General features: G+C 40.1%; 4 protein-coding genes across 6 annotated transcripts; 2 read left to right on the top strand and 2 right to left on the bottom strand.

The window, feature by feature from the left end:
- Window positions 1-3374: 3374 nt before the first annotated feature.
- Window positions 3375-6783, bottom strand: LOC106083897 (E3 ubiquitin-protein ligase TRAIP). The gene is made up of 2 exons (XM_013247192.2): window positions 6539-6783; window positions 3375-4828 (listed from the first exon to the last, which is right to left on the bottom strand). Exons 1-2 carry the CDS (start codon window positions 6661-6663, stop codon window positions 3514-3516), a joined length of 1440 nt encoding a protein of 479 aa, XP_013102646.2. The 5' UTR covers window positions 6664-6783; the 3' UTR covers window positions 3375-3513.
- A 3775-nt stretch (window positions 6784-10558) lies between these two features.
- Window positions 10559-13477, top strand: LOC106083932 (probable ATP-dependent RNA helicase DDX27). Its single transcript, XM_013247254.2, has 4 exons — window positions 10559-10693; window positions 10757-11584; window positions 11810-12542; window positions 12603-13477. The coding sequence occupies exons 1-4, from the start codon at window positions 10619-10621 to the stop codon at window positions 13277-13279; spliced, it is 2313 nt and encodes a 770-aa protein (XP_013102708.2). The 5' UTR covers window positions 10559-10618; the 3' UTR covers window positions 13280-13477.
- A 3014-nt stretch (window positions 13478-16491) lies between these two features.
- Window positions 16492-17970, bottom strand: LOC106083926 (uncharacterized). Its single transcript, XM_013247249.2, has 2 exons — window positions 17654-17970; window positions 16492-17522 (listed from the first exon to the last, which is right to left on the bottom strand). The coding sequence occupies exons 1-2, from the start codon at window positions 17879-17881 to the stop codon at window positions 16617-16619; spliced, it is 1134 nt and encodes a 377-aa protein (XP_013102703.2). The 5' UTR covers window positions 17882-17970; the 3' UTR covers window positions 16492-16616.
- A 1399-nt stretch (window positions 17971-19369) lies between these two features.
- Window positions 19370-22778, top strand: LOC106083925 (E3 ubiquitin-protein ligase TRAIP). Of its 3 annotated transcripts, none has more exons than XM_059367892.1 (4): window positions 19370-19520; window positions 19590-20878; window positions 20948-21169; window positions 21225-22778. In XM_059367892.1, exons 3-4 carry the CDS (start codon window positions 21048-21050, stop codon window positions 22696-22698), a joined length of 1596 nt encoding a protein of 531 aa, XP_059223875.1. In that variant the 5' UTR covers window positions 19370-19520; window positions 19590-20878; window positions 20948-21047; the 3' UTR covers window positions 22699-22778. The 3 variants fall into 3 exon arrangements, with proteins under 3 accessions (XP_059223875.1, XP_059223874.1, XP_013102702.2); XM_059367891.1 differs by having other exon boundaries at window positions 19590-20882; XM_013247248.2 differs by having other exon boundaries at window positions 19590-20887.
- Window positions 22779-25519: the final 2741 nt, after the last annotated feature.

Below are 25519 nucleotides of genomic sequence, written 5' to 3'. Positions count from 1 at the left end.
ACTTGCACTACAGGAGCATGATTAGACCAATACTTAGTTACGCCTCAGTAGTTTGGTGGACTGCTGTGGAGAAAATGTGCAACATAAAGACCATACAACAGGTTCAGAGAACATGTTGTCTTGGCATTGGCGGAGCGATGACCACCACGGCACTGGAGACTATTCTAGATATCCGACCCATTGACATACAGATTAAGTGTGAGGCAGCCACTACGGCTATGAGACCTAAGGCGAAGGGAGAATGGATTGAGGATGGGAGCAGCTCATACCATCGGAAACCTGGAAGGAAGAGTTTTCCGATCGGTTAACTGAATTGCAACTTGAAGTCGAGTGCGACGCACTGCTGCCATCGGCACAGTCTTAGATGGACGGAACCCTAGTATTGCCATCTCTGGAAGATCATGTTACACGGATGGATCAAAGCTAGAGGACAGAGTGGGCCTGGGGGTTTACATTGAGAAGCCAGGGACTGAGATCTGTTTTAGACTGCCTGACCATAATATGGTCCAGCAGGCGGAGATTCGGGCGATCACGGAATGCGTGATGTGGTGTGGTGCTAACGCGAGGACGTCAAGTGTGAACATCTTTACCGACAGTAAAATTGCCATAGGAGCAATAACAACCAGGACGGTAAGGTCCCAAACAGTCTTGCAGTGTAAGAGGGATGACCTTCTCTGGGGATGGCAAAATCCGCATCGTTTGGGTGCCGGCCATTACGAAGTAAGGGGAAATGAAAAGGCAGACGATTTGGCGGTGTAGGCAAAAGGACTGCCGTCAAAAAACTTGGTTAACCCGAAGCCTTTCGGGTCGACGTAGTCCGAGTTAAGGGAGTGGGCGACGAATACGCATTATGGAACAGCAAAACGGTCGGTAGGACGGCGAAAATCCTATGGGGGATCCTGATCGTGAGAAGCCGATCTGTCCGAGCCGATGGACAGCCATCACAATTTACCATGGGCGAAGTCACGTACGTCATACGTGGCATCAAATCATCATCCAAGGCGTCCAAGGGCCCCGACGAAATCTCTACATTGATGTTGAAGAATCTGGACTTACCTGGAGTTGAGTACCTAACGTCTGTTCTCAACCTGCCTTTGAACACTCTTATAATACCCGATGTCTGGAAAATGGGCAAAGTGATGCCGCGGGGGGAGTCGTACAGCCTGATCTCCCTTTTCGCACCAGTAGCAAAGACGCTTGAGGCTTTACTCCTCCCGAGCCTCGTAGAAGAATTTCCATTCGCCTAGCATCAACATGGATTTCGAAGACTGCAGAGCACAACAATCACCATCACCGCACACATTTGTCGTGGCTTCAATCAGCCCAGGTCATGTGATAGAAAGGTCCTCGTGGCACTGGATCTATCGAAGGCATTCGACACGGTCAGCCATGCCAAACTATTTGAGAACATCGCCAACACGTCCCCCCAGCCAGGCTTTGTCGCTTTGTTATAACTTCCAACAATTGTACCGAGTATGGTCTAAATCGGTTAATCTGAATCTTGGAGGTGGTATTTTTGATATCTTGGAGGGTGGTATTTTTCTTTGGGCTTGGCTAATATTTAAGCAAATAAAATAAAAAAAAAAACGTTTGGGTTAAATAAGCATAACCCAAAGGGACATGTTTATCAATTGGGACAAAATGGGCATTAAAATAAAGCTATGTAGATGTAGAGTTCGAACTACGAAGGCCCGCGCCACCTCTAAAAACCGACCAAAAACCAGTAAGCAAAGGCAAAAGTCGGTAGGAGCCGACTATATAATACCCTACACCTACCCTATAATTATAAATCGGTTGCAAATTGTAGCTACTACGGTCACTTGAGCCCAAATCGGGCGATACATATATATGGGAGCTATATCTAAATCTGAACCGATTTTGATGAAATTTTACAGACATGTTAAGATCAGTAACAAAAGAGTCTGCGCCAAATTTAGTACAGATCGTTTGAAAATTGTAGCTACTACGGTCATTTAGGTGAAAATCGGGCGATACATATATATGGGAGCTATATCTAAATCTGAACTGATTTTGATGAAATCTTGCAGATATGTAAGGATCAGTAACAAAACAATTTGTGGTAAATTTTGTGCAGATCGGTTGAAAATTGTAGCTACTACGGTCACTTGAGCCCAAATCGGGCGATACATATACATGGGAGCTATATAGAAATCTGAACCGATTTTGATGAAATTTTACAGACATGTTAAGATCAGTAACAAAAGAGTCCGCGCCAAATTTAGTACAGATCGTTTGAAAATTGTAGCTACTACGGTCATTTAAGTGCAAATCGGGCGATACATATATATGGGAGCTATATCTAAATCGGAACCGATTTTGATGAAATTTTACAGACATGTTAAGATCAGTAACAAAAGAGCCCGCGGCAAATTTAGTACAGATCGTTTGAAAATTTTAGCTACTACGGTCATTTAAGTGCAAATCGGGCGATACATATATATGGGAGCTATATCTAAATCTGAACCGATTTTGAATATATTCTGCAGATATATTAAGATCAGTAAGAAAAGAGTCCGTGCCAAATTTTTTGCAGATCGGTTGAAAATTGTGGCTGCTACTGCCATTTAAGTGCAAATCGGGCGATACATATATATGGGAGCTATATCTAAATCTGAACCGATTTTTACCAAAAAAGAATGTAGTGCTTATTGACATTTGTCTTAAATCTTTGGATGGTAAAGTGGGTGGGAAAAACATTAGCCGGAAGTCGATTGCGCATACGAACGGTTCGGGCGAAATAAGAATTCTCTCTATAATGCATTGTGCGGGGGTGTGAGTTCCTGGAATGTCTAGTAACCCTGACATACATCCTTACATCAGGAATAAGAAGACGAATATCAGACGAACACACACACACACCATAAAATTACCGATAGAACAGCGCCAAACAACCCACATTGCGACGATGATGAAGGGAGGCAATAGAGTTGGATACCCCACTGTCCCCAATCAACGCCATCGCTCTCCTCTGTACACGGTCCAGTAGCTCCAGGGATGATTTTGAAGCTCCAGCCCATACATGTGCGTTGTACTCCATTTTCGGCCTTATGAAAGTGGTGTAGATGTTAAGAAGATCAGACGGAGTGAAGTAATTCTTACACCGTTTAAGGAAGCCCTTGAACACTTGAATGCTTCTTTCGACACTTCGAATACATGTTTGGCCCAACGGACATCACTTTGTATTTTCATGCCCAGAACATCAAGAGCTTCTGCGTTGCAAACAAATGCACAAACTTGTAATACCCTGTACCACAGTGGTGGTGTAGAGGCTATAATGGCATGTTTACCGATTGGGGCAATATGGGTATCATGTGAAAGGTAATTGAGAGCAGATGGCGAGATTAATATAAAAATTTGGAGTCAAGCCCTGGGGGGCTTATTTTTTTCTTTTTTATTAGAAACAAAGAAATAACATGTTTTCTATGATAGCTTGGTTATCAAGCCAATACAGGTTCATCTGTTTGCTTTGGCTTCTTTAAAATAAAAGCTTGCTTAGTTTGGTACTTCAATTTTAGGTTCTTCTGTTTGCTTTCGCTTTAACAAATCATCGACTTGGGTGCGGCTAGTGATTTCCATTGTATCAATATCGTGCAAATTCCTTTTGGCCACAATAGAATTGCCCTGAAGGACAATATAACCGAAGACACGGCCACGTAATTTTGTATTGGCGTAGTTGAATAATGATTTTATGTCACAAGTATATTCTTCTAGAATAAGATCTTTTGTCAGGGCATTTGTTTTCAATTTATCTTGTCTACGCATAAGCGTAGACTTTGTCTCCATCGATTTGAACTCAACAAACAATTGCATATTTTTGTAGAAATTCTTGGTTATTTCGTTTTTATGTAAGAAGAAGTCCATAGAGGCAGCAATGAAAATTATTTCATTTTCCAGGGAAACAACTCCGCCAGTAGGTGTGTAGTTTTTAATTACCAAAGCTCTTGCTGGATCAAGATTTATAGGCTTTGACTTATTGTTTTTGCTCTTTTTCGCTGTCGATGCTCTCCGCTGCTTGCTTTCGGCATTACATTGCGCTTTCATTTTATCCATTGTAAGTTGGATATTTTTCGATATTTCCTTCTCCAGTTCTAAAGATATGAGTTTTAGTTTCTGCTCCAGCACTTTGTTCTTTTCTTGCAATATGAACCATTGCGATGAACCATTTGCAAGAGATTCCAACTGAGACTGAAGGTCAGTGTTTTCTTTAGACAATGCATTTAAAGCATTTTCTTGGCTAGTAGTTTTAGCCTTCAGACGTTTGTTTAGTTCCAACAGATCTTGTATTTTGTTCTCCAAAATGTTGCCGTTGTTGTTTGTTATATTTTCAGTTTCTTGTTCTTCAGTGGATTCCAAGCCGGGCCGATGTTCAGCTTTTTCTTCCGACAATAGTTTTGTAGCATTTTCTTGACTGGTATTTTCAGCCTTCAAACTTTCGTTTTGCTCCAATATGCTGCCATTATTTTCTGTTTGATTTAAAACGCTTTCCAATTGGGCCTGAAGTTCGTTTTTTTCTTCCGACAATACTTTTATGGCATTTTCTTTGGTGACATTTTCCGTTTCCAATTTTTGAATTACCTCCGATTGATTTTGTATCCTTTTCTCAAAAATTCTACGATTTTTTTCTTCTATACGTCGAAGCTCCTGATACATGATGTTCTTCTTTTCAATATTTTTAGTTAAATCCAAGACTTTATTCTTGGTGGCATGAAGTTCATTTTCCAACGATGGACACCTATTTTCGTCAAAGTTCAAAAATAGTCTGTGAGAAGTGGGATTAGAGCCACGACATTGCGGACAAAATGTTGATCTACAAAGGGAATAAAGGGAAATAGAAATGAAATATTGATTTTTGTAGTATTTTGCACAGATAAGGCAAGCTTACAATGGTTGGTATGGGAACTATAGCAGATTACAGAACGATTTGCCCACGAACATTCCATATTAATTAGTGCTGTCCGATACAAGTTTAAGCTCAATAATAAGGGAACTCCTTTTTACCGGCCCGCCTCACAAAAAAAAAATCTTGATGTTATCGTCGCCAGGATTTGAGACCCGAGTTGGCGTCATAAAAGTAGTCGTAAGTAGTCCCCTGCCAAATGAGTTCATAGTCTCTGAACGCGAACCAACCGCTTCATACCGACTGTTTGAATACCTATTTTGGGACCTAATTTCCCCGACCGAATAAGCAGCAGATGAACATGATGAGCTGCGCCGAAACAACCCTAGCAGCTTGAAAATAATAGAACTTAACCAGGAGATTAGCAAGTTGGTCCTTGAACATAAACGGAAACAAGTAAAAAGGCATAAAGTTCGGCTGGGCCGAACTTTACCTCGGGTAAACCTCCTTTCTTCATAATCCTGTAAAAAAAATGCATAATTTATGCCCCCATAGCATCTATATCTAAATATGGACCGATTTGGACCAAATTTAGCACGAACATTGAGTAGTCTAAGTACAAGTCATTGTTCAATTTTGGAGAACAAAAATTTGTCTTTTTGGTAACCATACTCAAATAAAGACCGATCTGAACCAAAAACGACACGAATGTCGAAAAGCCTAACATAAGTCACTATGTCAAATTTCAGCCAAATCGGATAAAAAATGCGCCTTTTATGGCTCCAAAACTTTAAATCAAGAGATCGGTCTATATGGCAGCTATATCCAAATCTGAACCGATCTGGTCCAAATTGCAGAAGGGTGTCGAAGAGCCTTACACAACTCACTGTCTCAAATTTCGGCGAAATCGCACGATACATGCGACTTTTATGGGCCCAAAACCTTAAATCGAGATAGCGGTCTATATGACAGCTATATCTAAATATGGACCGATCTCGGACAAATTGCAGAAAGATGTCGAGGGGCCTAACACAACTCACTGTCTCAAATTTCGGCGAAATCGCACGATACATGCGACTTTTATGGGCCCAAAACCTTAAATCGAGATAGCGGTCTATATGGCAGCTATATCTAAATATGGACCGATCTCGGACAAATTGCAGAAAGATGTCGAGGGTCCTAACACAACTCACTGTCTCAAATTTCGGCGAAATCACACAATACATGCGACTTTTATGGGCCCAAAACCTTAAATCGAGATAGCAGTCTATATGGCAGCTATATCCAAATCTGAACCGATCTTGGACAAATTGCAGAAAGATGTCGAGGGGCCTAACACAACTCACTGTCTCAAATTTCGGCGACATCGCACAATAAATGCGACTTTTATGGGCCCAAAACCTTAAATCGAGAGATCGGTCTATATGGCAGCTATATCCAAATATGGACCGATTTTGGACAAATTGCAGAAAGATGTTGAGCTTGGAAACAGAGGGGCGCCTAAGGCCCAAAGCTCCTCTCCTGGAAGACTGCCTCGCCGTCGAAGTAAGATCCTAACACACAATCCATCAACTCGCCCATGCCAAGTTGAAATTCCACGTCAGCAGCCCTTCTCAGAATAGACGAATGCCCGAAAACCCAAATGACTCATAACTGAAAACAATATACATAATTACTTACCGACTTTTCCAATCATTTAAACAAGTAAAATGAAAAATGTGGCCGCAACTTGTTGAATATATGGTATCAGAATTTTTGAAAACTTCTTTGCATACGGGGCAGGATACATTTAATATAGAAGCCATTTTAAGTTTTGCAATTTTACTTCTAACCACTCAAGAGAAATTTGATGCGCGCATACCGCACTCGGTTCATGGATTAAATTCAATTTAGTTATGGGGGATTCACAAGACTGACTGTGAATTACTCTGCTGATTAGAGTTACCGTTAGCTGTTTTAAGTGTAAGCATTTTCTCAGGCTGCACTTATAAGGTGTGGTCATGCGAACCACGGTTGCCAGATATTTTTGAGATAGATCCCTAAAATCACAAATAATTTTCCCCAGAAAATCTCACATTAAAATGGTTTTCCCCTTAAAAAAATATACTAAAGAAAATGGTTTTCCCCTTAAAAAAAAATATTCTAAAGAAAAAAATACTTAGTTTTTTATAAAAAATTAAGTTTTATGTACACAACCAATGAATTGGCCCATTTTTATTTTATCATTGTAAGTAATAAAAAATAATTGTGGCTTTCAGTGGCTCAAGATGTCTAATCGGGAGATAGTTTTATTCGGTGTAAACGATTTGAACCATACTTGGTACCAAGGCGGATTTAAAAAGGTGGTCTCACACGAACAGCTGTTAACAGCTGGCCTCGTTTGACGCTATTGTTGTCATCTTCTTTCTCGCATATTCTCTGCTTATGTACGTACAAGTATGCACATACACACACACACACACACAAATTTCTTTGTGTGTTTTGGCAAAACGCCGATCAGTTTGAAGACAAAATGGCGGATTGCACCGTATGTTTTGTTATTGTTGAACAAATGAGACCATGTTTATTTGTTTCGCCATGACGCACATGGTTAGATCGACTTCGAATGTCAAGACCTTCAATATTTCCAAGCCTTTCGAAGGGAATGACCAGATTGGTACACCCTTCCTATGGTTAGGTTAGGTTGAAAAGATGGTGCAGATATTAATCGGCCCCATGCCACTATGGACATGGAACTAAACTAGTAATCGGCTTGTTGTGCGCTCTAAAAAATATAAAGAAACCTCTCAAAAAGAATATTTGGAAGTTAGGAATTCCGTGATACTTGCAAAAAAAAAATTTTTAATACCACTCCCCTACGTTGGTTCATGTCTGGTATTGTGTCTCCACCTAAGTTCCGGTATCTGTTAGACGCGAAAACCGAGCAATGACAAAGGAAATGCTCCAACGTCGCATCATCTTCCCCGCATGCCCTACATATGCTATCACTTGCCGTCTCGTTATGATACCAATAGCTATACTGACCTCCTTCTTTCTTTCATTAATAGTCTCGTCTTCTCACGGTCGGGATCCCCCCATAGGATTTTCGCCGACCTACCGGACTGCGTCGACCCGAAAGGCTTCGTGTTAACCAAGTTTATTGACGGCAGTCCTCTTGCCTTCACCGCCAAATCATCTGCCCTTTCAATTCCCCTTACTCCGTTATAGCCCGGCACCCGAACGATGTGGATTTTGCTATCCTCAGAGAAGGCGTTATTCTCCTTCTTACACTGCAATACTGTTCGTGACCTTAACGGCCTGGTTGTTATTGCACTGCAATACTGTTCGTGACCTTACCGTCCTGGTTGTTATTTCCCTTATGACAATTTTACTGTCGGTAAAAATGTCCACACACGCCGTCCTCGCGTTAGTATCACACCGCTTCACGCATTCCGTGATCGCCCGTATCTCCGACTGCAGGACCTTATTATGGTCAGGCAGTCTAAAACAGATCCCAGTCCCTGGGTTCTCAATGTAACCCCTCAGGCCCACACTGTCCTCTAGCTTTGATCCATCCGTGTAACATGATCTTCCAGAAATGGCAATACTAGGGTTCCGTCAATCTAAGACTGTGCCGATAGCAGCAGTGCGTCGCACTCGACTTCAAATTCCAATTCAGTTAACCGATCGGAAACCTCTTCCTTCCAGGTTTCCTTTCGATTATACCGCGATGGTATGAGCTGCTCCTATCCTCAATCCATTCTCCCATCGCCTTAAGTCTCATAGCCGCAGTGGCTGCCTCTCACTTAATCCCTATGTCAATGTGTCGAATATCTAGAATAGTCTCCAGTGCCATAGTGGGCGTGGTCCTTATCGCTCCGCCTATGCCAAGACAATATGTTCTTTGAACCTGTTGTATGGTAGCAGTCCACCAATCTAACGAGGCGTATGTAAGTATCGGTCTTATAACGCTTCTCTATAGCCAGTGACAGACTATCCTCGGATTCAGGCCCCATTTCGAGCCTACGGCCCGTCTACATAGTGCCCAACATCTGTGAGCCTTCCCAGTACACTCCTGAATGTGATACTTCCAATTCAGTTTTTTGTCCAAGATTACACCTAAGTATTTGACCTTGTCAGGTATCGAAATCGTCCTATTGAGGAAACGTGGTGCGTTAAATTGGCCCACCTTCGTCTTTCTCGTGAACAGGCATATTTCAGTCTTCTCTGGTTTAACATTTAGATCTCTGGGTTTAGCCCAGGCCCGAAAGGGCCTTGTTTCGGGCCTTCTGCATAGCTGCGTTATAATACTTGTAAGGGGTAAGGATCCCTTCCTATGGTGGTATCAAGATATATTCATTTGCTGCTAGTGGCAGTTGCCCAACAATTGTGATTAGTGCAACTCTGATTTTGTGTATGTTACTGAGCCGCGCAATTTTCCCTTTTTTGTGTGTGTTTTGGTTCTCAATATAATACACACACAACCAAAACTCGTTGCCAGATGTGCACTTCGCGAGAAAAATGCACTTCGCGAGAAAATGTTTGTCAAAATTGTCAATTTACATACGATTCATCATTTTTGCTACCACACCTGTGTGTTATTTTCGTATGAAATAACCGAAAAATTTGAGCAAAAGGTGTTTTTTATGCGTAACAATTGATAAAGTTGTGAGAAAACTGGTTAAATCATAAATTTGTGAAAACAATTTAAAAATTACATGTACTATTTTGTCGCTTGTATCACACGACATGTACAACTCAACATGTGCTAAATTTGACATGTCATAAGACATCTACATGCCGTGTAATAGAGCCTTTAGTATTTTAGGTGGCGCGAACTTAAATTGTTGGAAGCATTTCTAGGTTTGGTACGTTAGATTAAAGCCCATGCCTCCTGATGGACTTAAGCGTGTGTCTATCACATTCATGTACAATTTCTCAATTTCTCATCTCGAAATATGCGTTTCTATGACAAACACCTGTTTAGGTGAATATGCTTTCGATTAAATCACACCTAATCTAAAGGTATTACCGAGCTCTAAACATAAGGTAAATTCGAGTAATCAAGAAATGGAATGTCCCCTAGAAAATCCCCAATTTTTACTTTTTTTCTCCGTACCTCAAATGAGAAAAAAATTTCCCCAATCTCGAAAGAATGTCCGGTTTGGGGTAATTTCCCCTCATCGGACAGCTGAGTACAGTTTTTTATCTTTGTTTTAATTTTGCAGTAAATCTAAATGTTAAGATCTTAAAAGATGTTCTGTTTGATCTGATATTCCGTGCATAACGTTGGTATTCTATTCTATTGTGTGCGTAAATGACCAGAGAATATGCGAGAAAGAAGATAATGACGAAGAGAATGCAAACAAAAATCTGACATCTTAATACCGTCAAACCTGGCCGGCTGTTAACAGCTGTTCACGTGAGACCACCTTATTTAATCCGCCTTGAGTTAACATATTCAAATCATATGTTTCGCAACCTGAAATGCGTTCAAAGTTGGTTAACTTATTTCGTCAGACGAGCGCACGCATTTGTCGTGTAACTCTCATGCACGCGTAAGTACGCATAAATGCTGCGCGAAACACGTAACTCCACCTTAACGCTATACAACTCTTAACATTACCTTGTTAAGTATACACCATTGATATCAAAACAATGAGATATTCAGTAACCGAGGGGTAGGTAGGTAGGGTATTTAGTACCCAACTAATTCACGTGTTGGCCAATGTTGTTATTCCTTCTTCGTGGACTCAGAAATAGAGGAGTTTAATTGAAAATATGGATTTAATTAGCACAATTGAAGAAGATGCTGAAGTTGAAAATCTATCCGAAGACTCAGATGCAGAAATAGAGGTAACTTGTGTTTAGTTTTCACTTTCTTATACTTGTAATTGAAGGATTAATTACACGTTTCAGTATCAGCCAACAAAACTTAAACAGAAGAAGGCAACCGAATTTGAAAAAGGCTTTGAATTTGTATCATCGGTTAAGGAATACAATCAGGATACATGGGATGACCTAATGAAATATGTGAAACGAAAGGCCCGTACAAAGACCGATGACAAAATTGCTGCACGTCTCAATAAACTTGATGCCGGTGATAAAGAGAGGCAAGACGCGTCGGATGAAGAAATTGACATATCTGAAGATGAGCTGAAACACGATAATCTGCGTTTGCGGGAAAAGAAGCAGATTAAAAAGAAGCGCAGGCAGCAGGATAGTGACAAGGAAAATACTGACGATGAAGAGGAGAAAATGAAGTTTGATGAGGCCATTGATTCGAATGAGGCTATAACATCATTTTACCAAATGAATCTTTCAAGACCTTTAATGAGAGCCATTGGCGTATTGGGGTATATATATCCAACACCCATTCAAGCTTCCACCATACCAGTTGCTTTGCTGGGCCGTGATATTTGTGGATGTGCGGCTACAGGTACGGGTAAAACCGCTGCTTACATGCTGCCAACATTGGAACGACTTTTGTATCGCCCCATGAATAATAAAACCGTCACTAGAGTTTTGGTCTTGGTACCGACGCGTGAATTGGGAGCCCAGGTGTATCAGGTCACCAAGCAATTGTGTCAGTTCACAACCATAGATACGGGTTTGGCCATTGGTGGTTTGGATGTAAAAGCACAAGAAATGGTCTTGAGGCAAAATCCAGATATTGTTATAGCCACGCCTGGTCGTTTAATTGATCATATCAAAAATACTCCCAGTTTTAGTTTGGATTCCATAGAGGTGAGATTTACGTTAGGCAAATTAAAACATTGAACAATTAAATTATAAGTATGATGACTTTTATCCTTGCGCTCTGAAATATTTTAGAATATTTATGAGGACACCTTTTATGGTCTTACGTGGTAGTTGACTGCGTAATCTGATCTAGATTAGTATATAACTGTTATAAGTTGTTAAGTAAATACTTGTTAATCAAACAAATTTCCAAATTTTTCTGTGGTCAAGGTTCTTATACTGGACGAGGCTGATCGTATGCTGGACGAATACTTTGCCGAACAAATGAAGGAAATCATAAATTCTTGTTCCAAGACCAGGCAAACTATGCTCTTCTCGGCAACAATGAGCGAAAAAGTAAAAGATTTGGCAGCGGTATCTTTAAACAAGCCCGTTAAGGTTTTTGTCAACAACAACCAACAGGTTGCGTTTAATTTGCGCCAAGAATTCATACGCATACGTGAAGACAAAGAGGGCGACCGCGAACCCATACTAGCCAGTTTGATTTATCGCACATTCCATGATCATTGCATGGTGTTTGTACAAACCAAAAAACAAGCTCATCGACTTCACATACTCTTGGGATTGTTGGGTATTAAAGCGGGCGAGCTGCACGGTAATCTAACACAACAGCAACGCTTGGAATCATTGAAAAAATTTAAAGAAGAACAGATCGATGTGCTAATAGCCACTGATGTTGCTGCCAGAGGTTTAGATATTGTGGGCGTAAAGACTGTCATCAACTTTGTTATGCCCATTACCACAGAGCATTATATCCATAGGGTGGGCAGAACAGCAAGAGCTGGCAGAGCTGGTATTTCTGTATCACTAGCTGGAGAAAAAGAGAGAAAAATAGTCAAGGACATAATTAAAAATGCCGAGGGTTCGATTAAAAATCGCATCATACCTGCTGAAATAATAGAGAAGTACAGAAAGAAACTAATTGCTTTAGAGCCGGAAATACGTAAGAGACCCCTTGGTATGTGTGTAAAGAAAAAAAAACTCTAATTTCTTCTATTTTCAGAAAACATTTTGGACGAAGAACAAGCCGAACGCCAAATTGCTAAAATGGAGCAACAACTATCGAAAACGGAACGCAAGCTGTTGGGAACAAAACTAGAGCAACGCGACTGGTTCCAAACTAAGAAACAGAGAGAAGAGGAGAAGGAGAGATTGGCTCTGACGACTGATGACAAGCCTAAAAAAGCCAATAGTAAGAAGCGCTCGCGTCCTGAGTATGGTGGAGATGGTGAGGATGGACCTCCCGTCAAAGAACTGGCAAACAAAAAGAAAAAGAAAGAGGAACCCAAAAAGAAAACCCCAGAGCAATTAGCTAAGGAAAGAGCAATGAAGGAAATCGAAAAAGTCTCCTTGGTAAGAGCGAAAATGTCCAAGTTGCGCAAGCGTCCGGGAAAATTAAATGCAGTCTCCGACACTACCACCAGCAATGGCAATGTCTCACATTTAAAACGACACACTAGCCATTCAGCGTTCACAAACGATCTAACCGATGTTAGCCGAGGCGGTGCTTTGCGTTTAAGATCCGAAGCCAATCGCCATAAGAAAATGTCGAAGATAACAGCCAAGAAAAAGACGAGTAACGTAAAGCTGCTTAACAAAGCTGGTAAAAATAAATTCAATAAAGGCAAAAGCTTTGGTGGACCTCGATTTTCAAAGAAGGACAAAAATAAGAAGAGATAAAAACCATAGGGTTTACAAAACCTAGTTCTAAGCTTTAAATAACTACATTGTACAGGCACAGTGAACATGTAATATTGGAATTTCGTATGGCTCTAAACCTAACCGTATCTGGGTAGATGTGTGTTTTTTTTAATAATTTTAAATAAAATTTATATTGTTCTTATCCTACAAAGAAAAGATATACGATATGACAGAACATACAAGCTCTTTTGAAAAAAAACGGGAGAACTGCAAGCGGTGGTACTTTTTCGATTTGCGGTATACTCAAAAATATGCGGTGGCGATACGTAATATGAGTGCCGTTCATTTGAATACTCGTACATTAATTTGTCATGCTTCGTGTATGTTAACATGGGTTAACATCTTTTCTTTTGCGTTGTTGTTGTAGCCACATTTTCATATGGAGGTGGCAATGCTCGTCAAGCTCCTGTAGGTGAGTAAGCTCGTTCCCGTGCAAATGACCGATCGCCGTGGGAACACGGTGGCCATAGGTTGCCGATAGTGGAATGCTACAAAGGGTGATAGTTTTATAGGGGAGATCGATTCAGACCATGTTTGACACGTATGTTGAAGGTCATGGGAGAAGCCGTTGTACAAAATTTCACACAACTTAGATAGCAATTGCGCCTTATAAAGGCTCAAGAAGTCAAGCTCCCAGATCGATTTATATAGCAGCTATATCAGATTATGTAGCGATTTGAACCATACTTTGTACAGTTGTTGAAAGTCATAAAATTTCAGCGAAGTTGGTTAAGATTTGCTCAAGAAGTCAAAACCCCAAATTTTGCATACCTATTGATATATTGAATAGAACCTAGTGAGATTTTTTTACGATAGGACCTAAATTGTGGCTATTAGAACATTAAAGGTCATTTAATATGAGAGATATATATGCGAGCTACATATATCTAAATGCACACATATTGGAACGACAAATAAAACATCTTATGGAGAATTTTATAAAGATCGGACAAAAACTATGGCTTCTATAGCCTTCAAAGGTCATTTCGGATGAAAGATATATATGGGAGGTATATCTAAATCTGAACCGATTTTTATGAAATTGTGCACAAGTATTAAGACTTCAAAAAAAAATCTAATGCTTAATTTTGTTAAGATCGGACAAAAATTGTGGCTTCCATAGCCTTCAAGGGCCATATCGGATGGAAGATTTATATGGGAGATATATCTTAATCTGACCCGATATTAATGAAATAGTGCACACGTATTAAGACTTCGAAAAAAACATACCATGATAAATTTTGTAAAGATTGGACCTTCTACAGCCTTAATGGGCCATATCGGATGAAAGATATATATGGGAGATATATCTAAATCTGAATCGATTTTTATGAAATTGTGCACACGTATTAAGACTTAAAAAAAAAACGTCTGATGCTGAATTTTGTAAAGATCGCACAAAAATTGTGGCTTCTGTAGCCTTCAAAGGCCATATCAGATTGAAGATATATATGGGAGCTATATCCAAATCTGAACCGATTTTTATGAAATTGTGCACACGTATTAAGACTTAAAAAAAACGTCTTATGCTGAATTTTGTAAAGATCGGACAAAAATTGTGGCTTCTATGGCCTTCAAAGGTCATATCGGGTGGAAGATATATATGGGAGCTATATCTAAATCTGAAATTGTCCACACGTATTAAGACGTCGAAAAAAACCTATCATGCTAAATTTTGTAAAGATTGGACCAAAATTGTGGCTTCTACATACTTAATAGGCCATTATCGGATAAAACATATATATGGCAGCTATATCTAAATCTGAACCGCTTTTTTCAAAATCAATAGCGCTCGTCCTTGGACCAAAGATAAAAATATTCCTTGTGAGACCCCATAAAGTATATATGTATATTCTTGATCGTCATGACATTTTAAGTCGATCTAGCCATGTCCGTCCATGTGTCTGTCGAAAGCTCGCTAACTTTCGAAGAAGTAAAGCTAGCCGCTTGAAATTTGGCACGAATACTTATTATTAGTGTAGGTCGGTTGGGATTGTAAATGGGCCATATCGGTTCATGTTTTGATATAGCTGCCATATAAACCGATCTTGGATCTGGAGTCACTAGAGGGCGCAATTCTCACCCGATTTGGATGAAATTTTGCATGAGGTGTTTTGTTATGATTTCCAATAACTGTGCTAAGTGTGATTCAAATCGGCGCATAGTCTGATAAACCGATCTGGGGTCTTGACTTCTTGAGGGCGCAATTCTCTGCCGATTTTGCTGAAATTTTGCAAGAAGTGTTTTGTTATAACGTCCAACAGTTGTGGCGTATATGGTTATAATTGGTTCATAACCTGATATAGCTGCCATATAAAGCGATCTGGTGTCTTGACTTCTTGAGGGCGCAATTCTTATCCGATTTGGCTGAAATTTTGCATGAGGTGTTTTGTTATGACTTCCAAAAGTTGTGCTAAATATGGTTTTAATTTGTTCATAACCTGATATAGCTGCCATATAAACCGATCTAGGATCTTGACTTCTTGAGTCACTAGAGGGCGCAATTCTTAGCCGATTTGGCTGAAATTTTGCATGAAGTGTTTTGTTATGACTTCCAATGTCTGTGCCAAATAAGGTTCAAATCGGTTCATAACCTGATATAGCTGCCACATAAACCGATCTAGGATTTTGACTTCATGAGACTCTAGAGGTCGCATCCTCTCATGACCATCAACATATGTGTTTATTATGGTCTGAATCGGTCTATAGCCTGATACAGATCTCACATATAACCCGATCTCCCTATTTTATTTCTTGAACACCTAAAGGGCGCAATTTTTATTCGAATTGGCTGAAATGTTACACAACGACTTCTAATATGGCCTTCAACACTCAGTTCAATTATGGTCCAGACCATTGGACCATAAGTTGATAAAGCTCCAAGATCAAAGCAATTTTTTTCTTTTATCCTATTTTTGCCTAAAAAGAGATGGGAAATGGACTAGACAAATGCGATCCATTCGTCCCGGCCGTACTTAGCCGGCTTTTACTTGTTCTTTTCTACCTTCTTCAAGGCCAAACATAATGCACCTAAATCTGGAAGTCAAGTGCCTTGCAACCGAGGTTGATAGTCGCTTTCCCTCCATCGTAACCTAACCTCCTTCAAGGCATTACAATGTTTAGACAATATTATAAATATATCAATTAGTTTTCTATGTTTATTTTTCTACTGATGATATAGAAAATAATAATTGCATTTTTTGTCTTTATTTCTTATTTGTGTTTAAGTTTGTCTAAATACTATTGCTTAAATATGAGAACTTGTTTTGCGGGTAGACTATACGTTTGAAAATCGAAACAATAAATACCCTTAAGATTATTTGACTTTTCGTATTATTAAATTATTGGATTTTTTCAATATGGGTTCATTGATTATTGGATGTGGTTGGGCTATAAACCCCGTCACATTGATTTTGTTACTGTCCTGCCGATTCACCAATTTCACTTTCATTCCTCCTTTTGATTGCAGCTTCCGAAGTATTTGTAACGTTTTGTCGTCCGTCACTGGAGCAGCAGTTTCCGTGGCAGGCATTGGTGGATGTGTGCGCTTTATTTGTAATCCTAAATTTGTTAGTTTGCTAAGGATTTGAGCTGTTTCTTTCTCCTTTGTGGGTTGCCTCATCAGCTCTGCTGAAGTGTTTGTTGTATTTCTGGAAGGTGTTACTATGTTGCTGGTCTTTGGGGCTAAAAATTGCGTTTTCGGGAAGGGATTAGCAGCATTGAGGCTCGTTACATTTTCCACCATTTTTATTTTTTTGGCAATTGGAGCACAGGCATTACTCTTGGTTGAAACCAACATTGGGGCAACATTGCTGGTATTATTAACCCTTTGAATTGGTCCATTGCCCACACTTTCTATGGGCAATTTTCGTTTGGTTGCAATGATTTTCTTGCTCGCATAGCCCTTTTCTGTGCTATTTGGAAGCGTGGGCACCACATTTGTTAAATGTTTCCCCATCGATACTTTTTGCTGGCTTTTGTTGATTCGACTTTTACTGCTGTTGACATTGCAAGGTTCCTTAAATTGCACAAAAGGCGTCACCTCCTTGACAAGGATGTCGTATTGTTTCTTCGAGGAATTTGCTGCCGAAGCACTGGCATTACCTATGTCTGTAGTTAAATCGGAATACCATTTAGGATTCAACAGCTCCTCCTCAATGTCCATAAGGTCTATGAAACTCTGCTTGGATATTTCCACGTTGGGGTAGTCATATATAAAAAACTGTAAAAATATGTGTGTTATTATAGTTTTTATAGTACAATCTGAATGAATCCTTTTTGCAACTTCGTAGTAAATATTGAATATTCAATAAATATACGAATCCACATATTCCTTGAGATGTGAATACAAACCTCGTTGCCTGCTTTGGATTTTTTTCTTATGCCCTTCTCTGTGTGGTATTTCAGTTGTTGTCCTGCCTTAAAGGCGGACAACAATTTGCCGATTCCTTCACAGGCTTCTAAATGTTCCAAAAATTGGCTTAAACCATCCCTGATGTCAATGTTACAGTTGTTGCAAAGGTAAAACACACGCAAGTTCTCGTCCATCAAGACTTGTCCCAAATTAATGCATTGAAACATTTTTCTATTTTGATTTTTAATATTATTAACCGCTCTTATATCTTTTTGTTTTTGTTGTTGTTGGCTATTTTGTTTATTTCACATTTGTACATAAAAAAGACAACACAGTCATCTCCCTTATGGATTTGACGGCGCTGCCAACTGATTGAGGTTGACGGCCTGGTAATAGTTTGTTTGTTTTAGCAGTCAACGACGGCGCCATACTGTGGACAAAGAAAGCTAAATGTACATTTACATTGGCCACTAACCGCCGGATTTATGGCCTTTTCGAGATTTTAGATTTCGAGATTTATTGATTTTTGTATTATAACATGAAAATTTTTTATTCTATTAATGTAAAGCCCGGATGGGCGCATGGCGAAACAATTAAATGTGGTCTAATTTGTACAACAACCACATATCATATGGTCCAAACTGCCATCTTGTCATCCAGCAAGTATGTGTGCGTACATGATCAGAGAATATACGAGAAAGAAGATAACAACAAAGAGAATGCAAACAAAAATCTGTCATTTTAATACCGTCAAACCTTGCCGGCTGTGAACAACTGTTCGCGTGAGACCACATTTTTAAATCCGCCCTGGGGTGGGCGATGTTAGGTTAGGTAAGGTCAAGATATATTCATTTACAGGTAGTGGCAGTTGCCCAAAAATAAAATATTGAGTGCACTCTGATTTTGCGTATGTTACTCTAGTTCGCGCTATCTTTCGTTGTTTGTGTTATGGTTCTTAACTATAATACACACACACACAACCAAAACTCGTTGAAAGATGGTACACTTCGCGAGAAAAAATTTTACTCAGCTGTTTACGGTACACTACCTGTTAATTATGTCACGGGTAAGGTAATGTTGAAAAGAGGGTGCAGATATTAATTCGCCGCATGCTACTAAGTTTTTTTTAGGGAAAATTTCCCTAAATCGTTCTTTCGGTGATTTGACAAGGTTACCACATTTGATTTTTTTTAGGTTTCATTGGCCAAAATGTTGCCATGATGTGATGTTGCACAAATTTTTACAGGCAGTCGTTCGCGTACTTTATTTGCCAGCAGAAGAGAGCGCAAGAGAGAGAGCAAATTTTGACAGTTCGAAAATAGAGAACCTGCAAATTTCTACTGGGATTTTTTTTTGCCTACAGAAATTTACAACTTTGAACAGATGTTTTGTAAAGGTCAGCTGTTTTATGAAAAGCAGCCGTTACATGAAAATACAAAAGCTAATACCAAAATGGACCAAAAAGGCTGAGGTAAGTAAAAAATATAGATATTGTTTATTGGTAATTATTGGGTTGCCCAAAAAGTAATTGCGGATTTTTCATATAGTCGGCGTTGACAAATTTTTTCACAGCTTGTGACTCTGTAATTTCATTCTTTCTTCTGCCAGTTATCAGCTGTTGCTTGCTTTAGAAACAAAATGTAAAAAAAGTATATTTGATTAAAGTTCATTCTAAGTTTTATTAAAAATGCATGTACTTTCTTTTAAAAAATCCGCAATTACTTTTTGGGCAACCCAATATTAAATTTGTTTCATTTTTATTTACTTTTGATGAAGATCCATGGCAGCAGCCAGTGTTTAGTTACAGAAAACTCTCAACAAATAAAGTTGCAATTTTACCTCAAGTCGGTTGTTCTATATTAGAAGGTAAGTAAATGCAAATTTTGCAGAATTATTTGGAAAATCTTGAAAAATTAAAACATTGTATCCTTCTAGATAACAAGAAAAGAGCAATTATCGGTTTCTTAAGTGTTTGATGGAATCAACCTTATGGGAGAGCTACGATGAAACCAACAACGTTCCTTTGAATTTGTTAAGGAGGGAAGATGCTGCAATGGTATTGAGTGGGTCTGGCTGGCTGGCTGACATTCAATGGAAATTAGTCTGCCAATTATGAATGAATACAGATATCTTCAATGATAACAAAGTGTCCGTAACCGTAGCCTCACACCACTGGTCGAAGCCACAATATCCAAAAGCATTAGATGGTTAGTCAAAGGTTTCTTTGTCCGCAAGGGACTTGAGAACGTTGTTTCTACTTTTGTGTACGGTGCTGGAATGTAAAGCAATTGTAGTCCTATGCAGCCTTCGAAATACATGCTGTTGTTGCTCGGCGAATGGAAATTGTCCAACGGGAGGATCGGGAGTAGTAAGCTCTCATGCGTCTTGGCTACAGATAAAAGAAGGGAGATCGCTCTGTTGGACTCCTCTATAATAGTCTTCAGACAGGCTGAGGACAGTTGTAAGGTACTCGAATCCAGGCAGATCCAGATTCTTCAGCATCAGTGTAGAGATTCCGTCTGGGAACAGCACCTTGCGCGACTTGGCGCCACGGATGACATTCGTAGCTTCGTGCACGGTAATTTGTGATGGCTGTCCAGCGGCACAGAGATCACGGATACGACGAATGGCTCCCCTTCAAGCCTTGCCTAAGGAAAATACCTCACAAATAACCAGAAATCATATGGTGATATATGGCCATTTTGCTGATCGAAGTTTTGCCAACACACCCAAAGAAATTTGTGTGCGTGTGTATATACGTGTGCGTACATTAGCAGAGAATATGAGAGAAAGAAGATAATAAGAAAGAGAATACAAACAAAAATCTGACATCCTAATAACCTCAGACCTGGGCGGCTGTTAACAGCTGTTCGCTTGAGACCACCTTGTTAAATCCGCCTTGGGTGAAGGGTATAAAAATTTAATTTTACAAAATTCCACTCAAAACTGTTTGGGGATTTTTTTTGCGAAATTGATCTAATTTTGGGGATTTTCGGGGACAAGGGATTGAAAAGTATTGGCAACACTGATGTCAAGAGTTGGGCCCCTTATTCGGGGTATTCCCATTATGTGTTATCTATCATGTCAGTTACTTGATAATGCAAAAGAAAAAGCTTTTGTTGTCTACTTAACAAAAATAAGAAGAAACCAATGTCGGTCGTATAATTCAGTCTGGCAGTATTATTTGTGGAGGCAATACTACTATTTTTTGTATGGTGCATGTCGTATGTATGGTAATACATTTCTATATTTCTTCTTCATAATTGTTGAAAACAACATTGATGTTCTTATAGAACTCTGGATAATTTGCGGTTAATGTTATCGAAAGACAAACAGAATTAAACCTACACAGTGTATACAATTCAATTGTTGATTAACGATCGCAACAACAAAATGCCTGGCCTGCAACTGATGTGCCCTGTGTGCACGGAAGATTTCCAAGAAGCCGACGATATTCACGTAACAAATTGTGGGCATTTGTATCACTTCTCATGCATGGAGGACTGGCGGACCAGGTAAGTGTTGTTGTGACTCCCCCTCCTTCACTACAATATGCATGTACAATTTTAGGGCAAACAGCTGTCCCCAATGCCGCCTAGAAAATCCCAACACATATAAAGTATATCTCGTACTTAGTGAAGGGAATGAAACATCTGCTCCCAGTGAGGAAGATGAAGACCTGCATGCGAAACTGGAATCCTCTGCAGAGAAAATAAATGAATTGCAAGCATTGTTGGATGAGTCAGAACTAAATATGTTCCACATCCAAGAGCAATACACAGTGGAGCAAGATCTAAGGAAAAAACTTGAGCATAAAATTGCCGAGAATGCCAACTACGAAGAGAACTTCTACCAACTACACCACCAGTTTTCGGAATCAGAAGAACGAGTCAAACTTCTGAAGGAGGACAACGAACGTTTGATCATTGAGAAAGAACAAAGTGCCGAGAAACTTTTCTTAAAGGCAAAAGAGTTATCCATGCTACAGCAATCATTGAACGCCGCAACCAAGGCCCATTCCGAAGCACAGTTAATTGATTACACAGCACAATGTTCGCAATATGAAGATCGCCTTAAACTACTGCAGCAAGAAATAAAACAATTAACCCTGGACAATGAATACAAATCAAAGGATATCGCTTTAAAGATCCGTGAAATTGCAGCTCTCAGAGTTTTCCGACAGGGTAATACTGACCCAAGCAATAAACAATTGACAAATACTAAATGCATTCTTGACATGGAGCAAAAGCTAAAAGACATAACCGCCCAACTGGAGAAAGAGATAGCAAATAGCACGCAACTCTCCATAGACAAAATAATATTGCAGAGCCAAATTCAGCGAATGGAATTGCAGATGAGGGGCACTCAAGAAGCGCCTCGTAACGAACAATGTGAGTTAGTAGATGATGCCGCAATCAACGTTGACGATGATTCAAACAAAAACAAAGCAAGCGTTTCGAATAAGACCGCACTTCTACACACCATAAATGATAACGAGCTAAGTGAGGGTACTGCCCGAAGTGTAGTACTCCAAAAATTCCCCTTCCTAGAACTTCAACCATCGCTGGAGGAGGTTATAATATCAATTGCTGCAAAAATGGACGTGGTCATAAGCAAAGGAGACATCGTAAAGGTTGGGACTATAGGAACCTCTGCTAAATCCCCTAAAATTCCCAAGCAAGTCAGTGTTTACGTCGAGTTTGCTTCCGATGATTTGAAGTGGCGTTTACTCGCCAACGGACATCTGCTTAAAAGAGACGAAACATTCAAAGCCGTGAACATAGCTGAGTATATGGATCGCAAACTGCATGCCATATTCTTGTACGCCAATAGAAAACTGCGCGGTGTGCTCTTCGACTACATTACTTGCCGCAACAATACCATAATAGCGAAGAAAACTGCCCAGGATGCGGATACTTTGATAATTTACAGCAAGGAACAGGTGGACGAGTTGCTTAAAATCAGCAATCCGCCCATGAAAGTGTCTAAGCCTACTACCAATGCAACAAAAAAGGCCCCTAAGGTTATTAACGAAGGATATTAGGACTGTGTACATATGTATTGTATTGGGTTGCCCAAAAAGTAATTGCGGATTTTTTAAGAGAAAGTAAATGCATTTTTAATAAAACTTGAACTTGAACTTTAATCAAATATACTTTTTTAGACTTTTTTTCTAAAGCAAGCTAAAAGTTACAGCTGATAATTGACAGAAAAAAAGAATGCAATTACAGAGTCACAAGCCGTTGAAAAAATTTGTCAACGCCGACTATATGAAAAATCCGCAATTACTTTTTGGGCAACCCAATAGATCGACTTTAGACAAGTTTAATGCAGTTGTGAAATTCTTTTCTAAAAGTATGCAAGGACCTTATACAAAGCAACCTGAAATATTGATCTGCCAACCTATAATGTATATATAGATTAAGATTTAAATTTATTTATTTGTGTTCATATATAACAACGATCTTATATAATAATGTAATTAATAAATATTTTTTAAAAATGTATAAATACTACACCATATTGCATAAAAGGTCTGACAACTGCAGGATATACCCAAATGCATGACACGCCGTTTAAACCCCAAACTTTTGCCAATGGTTCTCTTGCAGGCGTATAGGGCAAAAGTGGCCTTTCTTGCCCTTTCCAAAATGTTGGATTTGAAGTTCCGTTTTCTGTCCAGCAAAATACCCAGGTATTTTGCGTTTTCTGTAAATGGAACATTCTCTCCCCCCCAGGGAAACAGGTACCACTGTAGGCAACTTGTATCTCCTGCTGAAGAAAACTACTTCTGTCCTGCACGGATTTATACCCAGACCACTTTGCTGTTGCACGTAGAGCTTCCTGAAGTATATCTCTTAGAGTGCTGGGAAACTTTCCCCGATCACTTATACACCTTTTTCTTCCAGAGACAATAATATATTGTTAATGGCTATATTCCAAAGTAGAGGAGACAGTACACCTCCTTGAGGTGTCCCTCTGTTGACCCATCTTTTTAGATTCACAGATCCCAAGCCTGCCGTAATGCATCTTTTAGTAAGTAAGTTATTAATAAACTTTGTTACGGTAGAGTTGATGTCTGGAAACTAAAACTCCTTCATGATTGACGTCGGTTTTACATTGTTGAAATCACCTTCAATATCAAGAAATGCGCGCCCAAAGGATTTTCGGCTCAGACACAATTTCCCTAATGGCCTCCGACGAATGCATATCAGTGACAACCTCTTCTGGCGTCACGTTGTCCGTTGGAGAATTTCCCGGGGAAATGTGTATCAACGAGTAGTTCTAGTGTTTCCTCACTTGACATTGTCCATATATTCTCTGACTTCTGGATATACCTCACCGCAATAGGTCTCGAGGACAGAATCTTCCTTAGCCTAAAGGCCGCAGATTTATCCTCCACGGAGCTGCAAAATTCTACCCAGCATTTGTTCTGAGCCTTTCTAAGCTCGCCCTTATATTTTCTTAGCTCAGCCTTATAGATGTCTCAATCGTGTGGTACTCTTGTGGCTTTTGCTCTGTTGAAAAGTTTTCTGCAGTCCCTCCTTAGATCAACCAGCTCTGGGGTCCAACATGATGGTCGCTGTTTGCCCCCTGGCTTGTCACTAGGGCAAGCGAGTCATTCAGGGCCTTCGTGATCCGCTTGACCACTATGTCTATATCCTCCGTAGTTTCCACTTCCTTTTCTAGGATAACTTACTTTACTTTAATTGGCTATGACAGAACATTTGTTCCACTAGCCGAGCGTAGAATAGCGTTCTAAGCGCCTCGATCTTCTGCCCTCATTCTAAAATCTCCTATCCAGGATTTGGCGCAGTGTGAACATCTGGTCCAGGGTAGATTCACCAGGTCTAAAGCCGCATTTATAGGCCCAATTATCTCAATGACTTTAGGTTGTGATCTTTCACACAGTACGATCGAGAGTATCTTGTATGCGATGGGGAAGAGACTTATTCCTCTGTAGTTGGCACGTTCCGTCTTGTCTCCTTTCTTGTGTACGGGACATAGTATGCTGAGGTTCCATTCATCGGGTATGCGTTCTTCTAGCCAGATTGCGCACATAAGCTGATGCATACGCCTTATCAGCGTGTGCCTATGGTCTTAAATATTTCAGCGGGTAACCTGTCGGCTCCTGCTGCCTTGCTGTTCTTTAGTCGGGTCACTGCTACTTGGACCTCATTCTGACTAGAAGGTAAACATTATATACCATCATCATTGATTGGTTCTGCGGTATCCTCTTCGTCGCCAACGTCGGCATGGGAGCAAAGTTGTGTCAGATCGTACTTTTCTCGTAAGCAAAACCAAGATATGGTCGCAAAGAAGTGGGAGGTCTACCACAGGAAGGAGAAGGAGGAAGGAACTCTCTTTATGGTTGCCATTGGTCAAGTATCTGTGACAAGTTTGGCTAAGACCAAAGGCATGGGAGCAAGGTTGTCTTTAAGAGTTAAGAGCGTGGGCGGTGAATGCGCTTGTAACCCTGTGGAACAGCGAAAGGGTCGGTAGGACGGCGAAAGTCCTATGCGGAGATCCAGATCGTGCGAAGACGAGGCTATTACCCATGGCAGCCGGTTGTACGTACCGGATTGACCCGATGAATTCCTTCATCGGCAAGGGCTGCCACCTCAGTGTACCACACACTGCTACTACAACAACAACAACGAGGCTATTACTGAAAGGAAGACAGCATAGCACAACAACTGCTTTGCATGCCTTTACAGCAAACATTTGCAGTAGCTTCAATCACCCCAGCAACATATCGAAGGCATTCGACACGTTCAGCCATGTCAAACTAATTAAGGATATCGCCCACACGTCCCCCCAGCCAGGCCTGAAACGCTGGGCCACGAATTATCTCTATGGTCGCC

Source organism: Stomoxys calcitrans, chromosome 4 (assembly GCF_963082655.1).
Source record: "Stomoxys calcitrans chromosome 4, idStoCalc2.1, whole genome shotgun sequence".
Lineage (NCBI taxonomy): Eukaryota > Metazoa > Arthropoda > Insecta > Diptera > Muscidae > Stomoxys > Stomoxys calcitrans.
The sequence above is the reverse complement of the archived record's forward strand: the minus strand, read 5'-3'. Positions and strand labels throughout refer to the sequence as shown.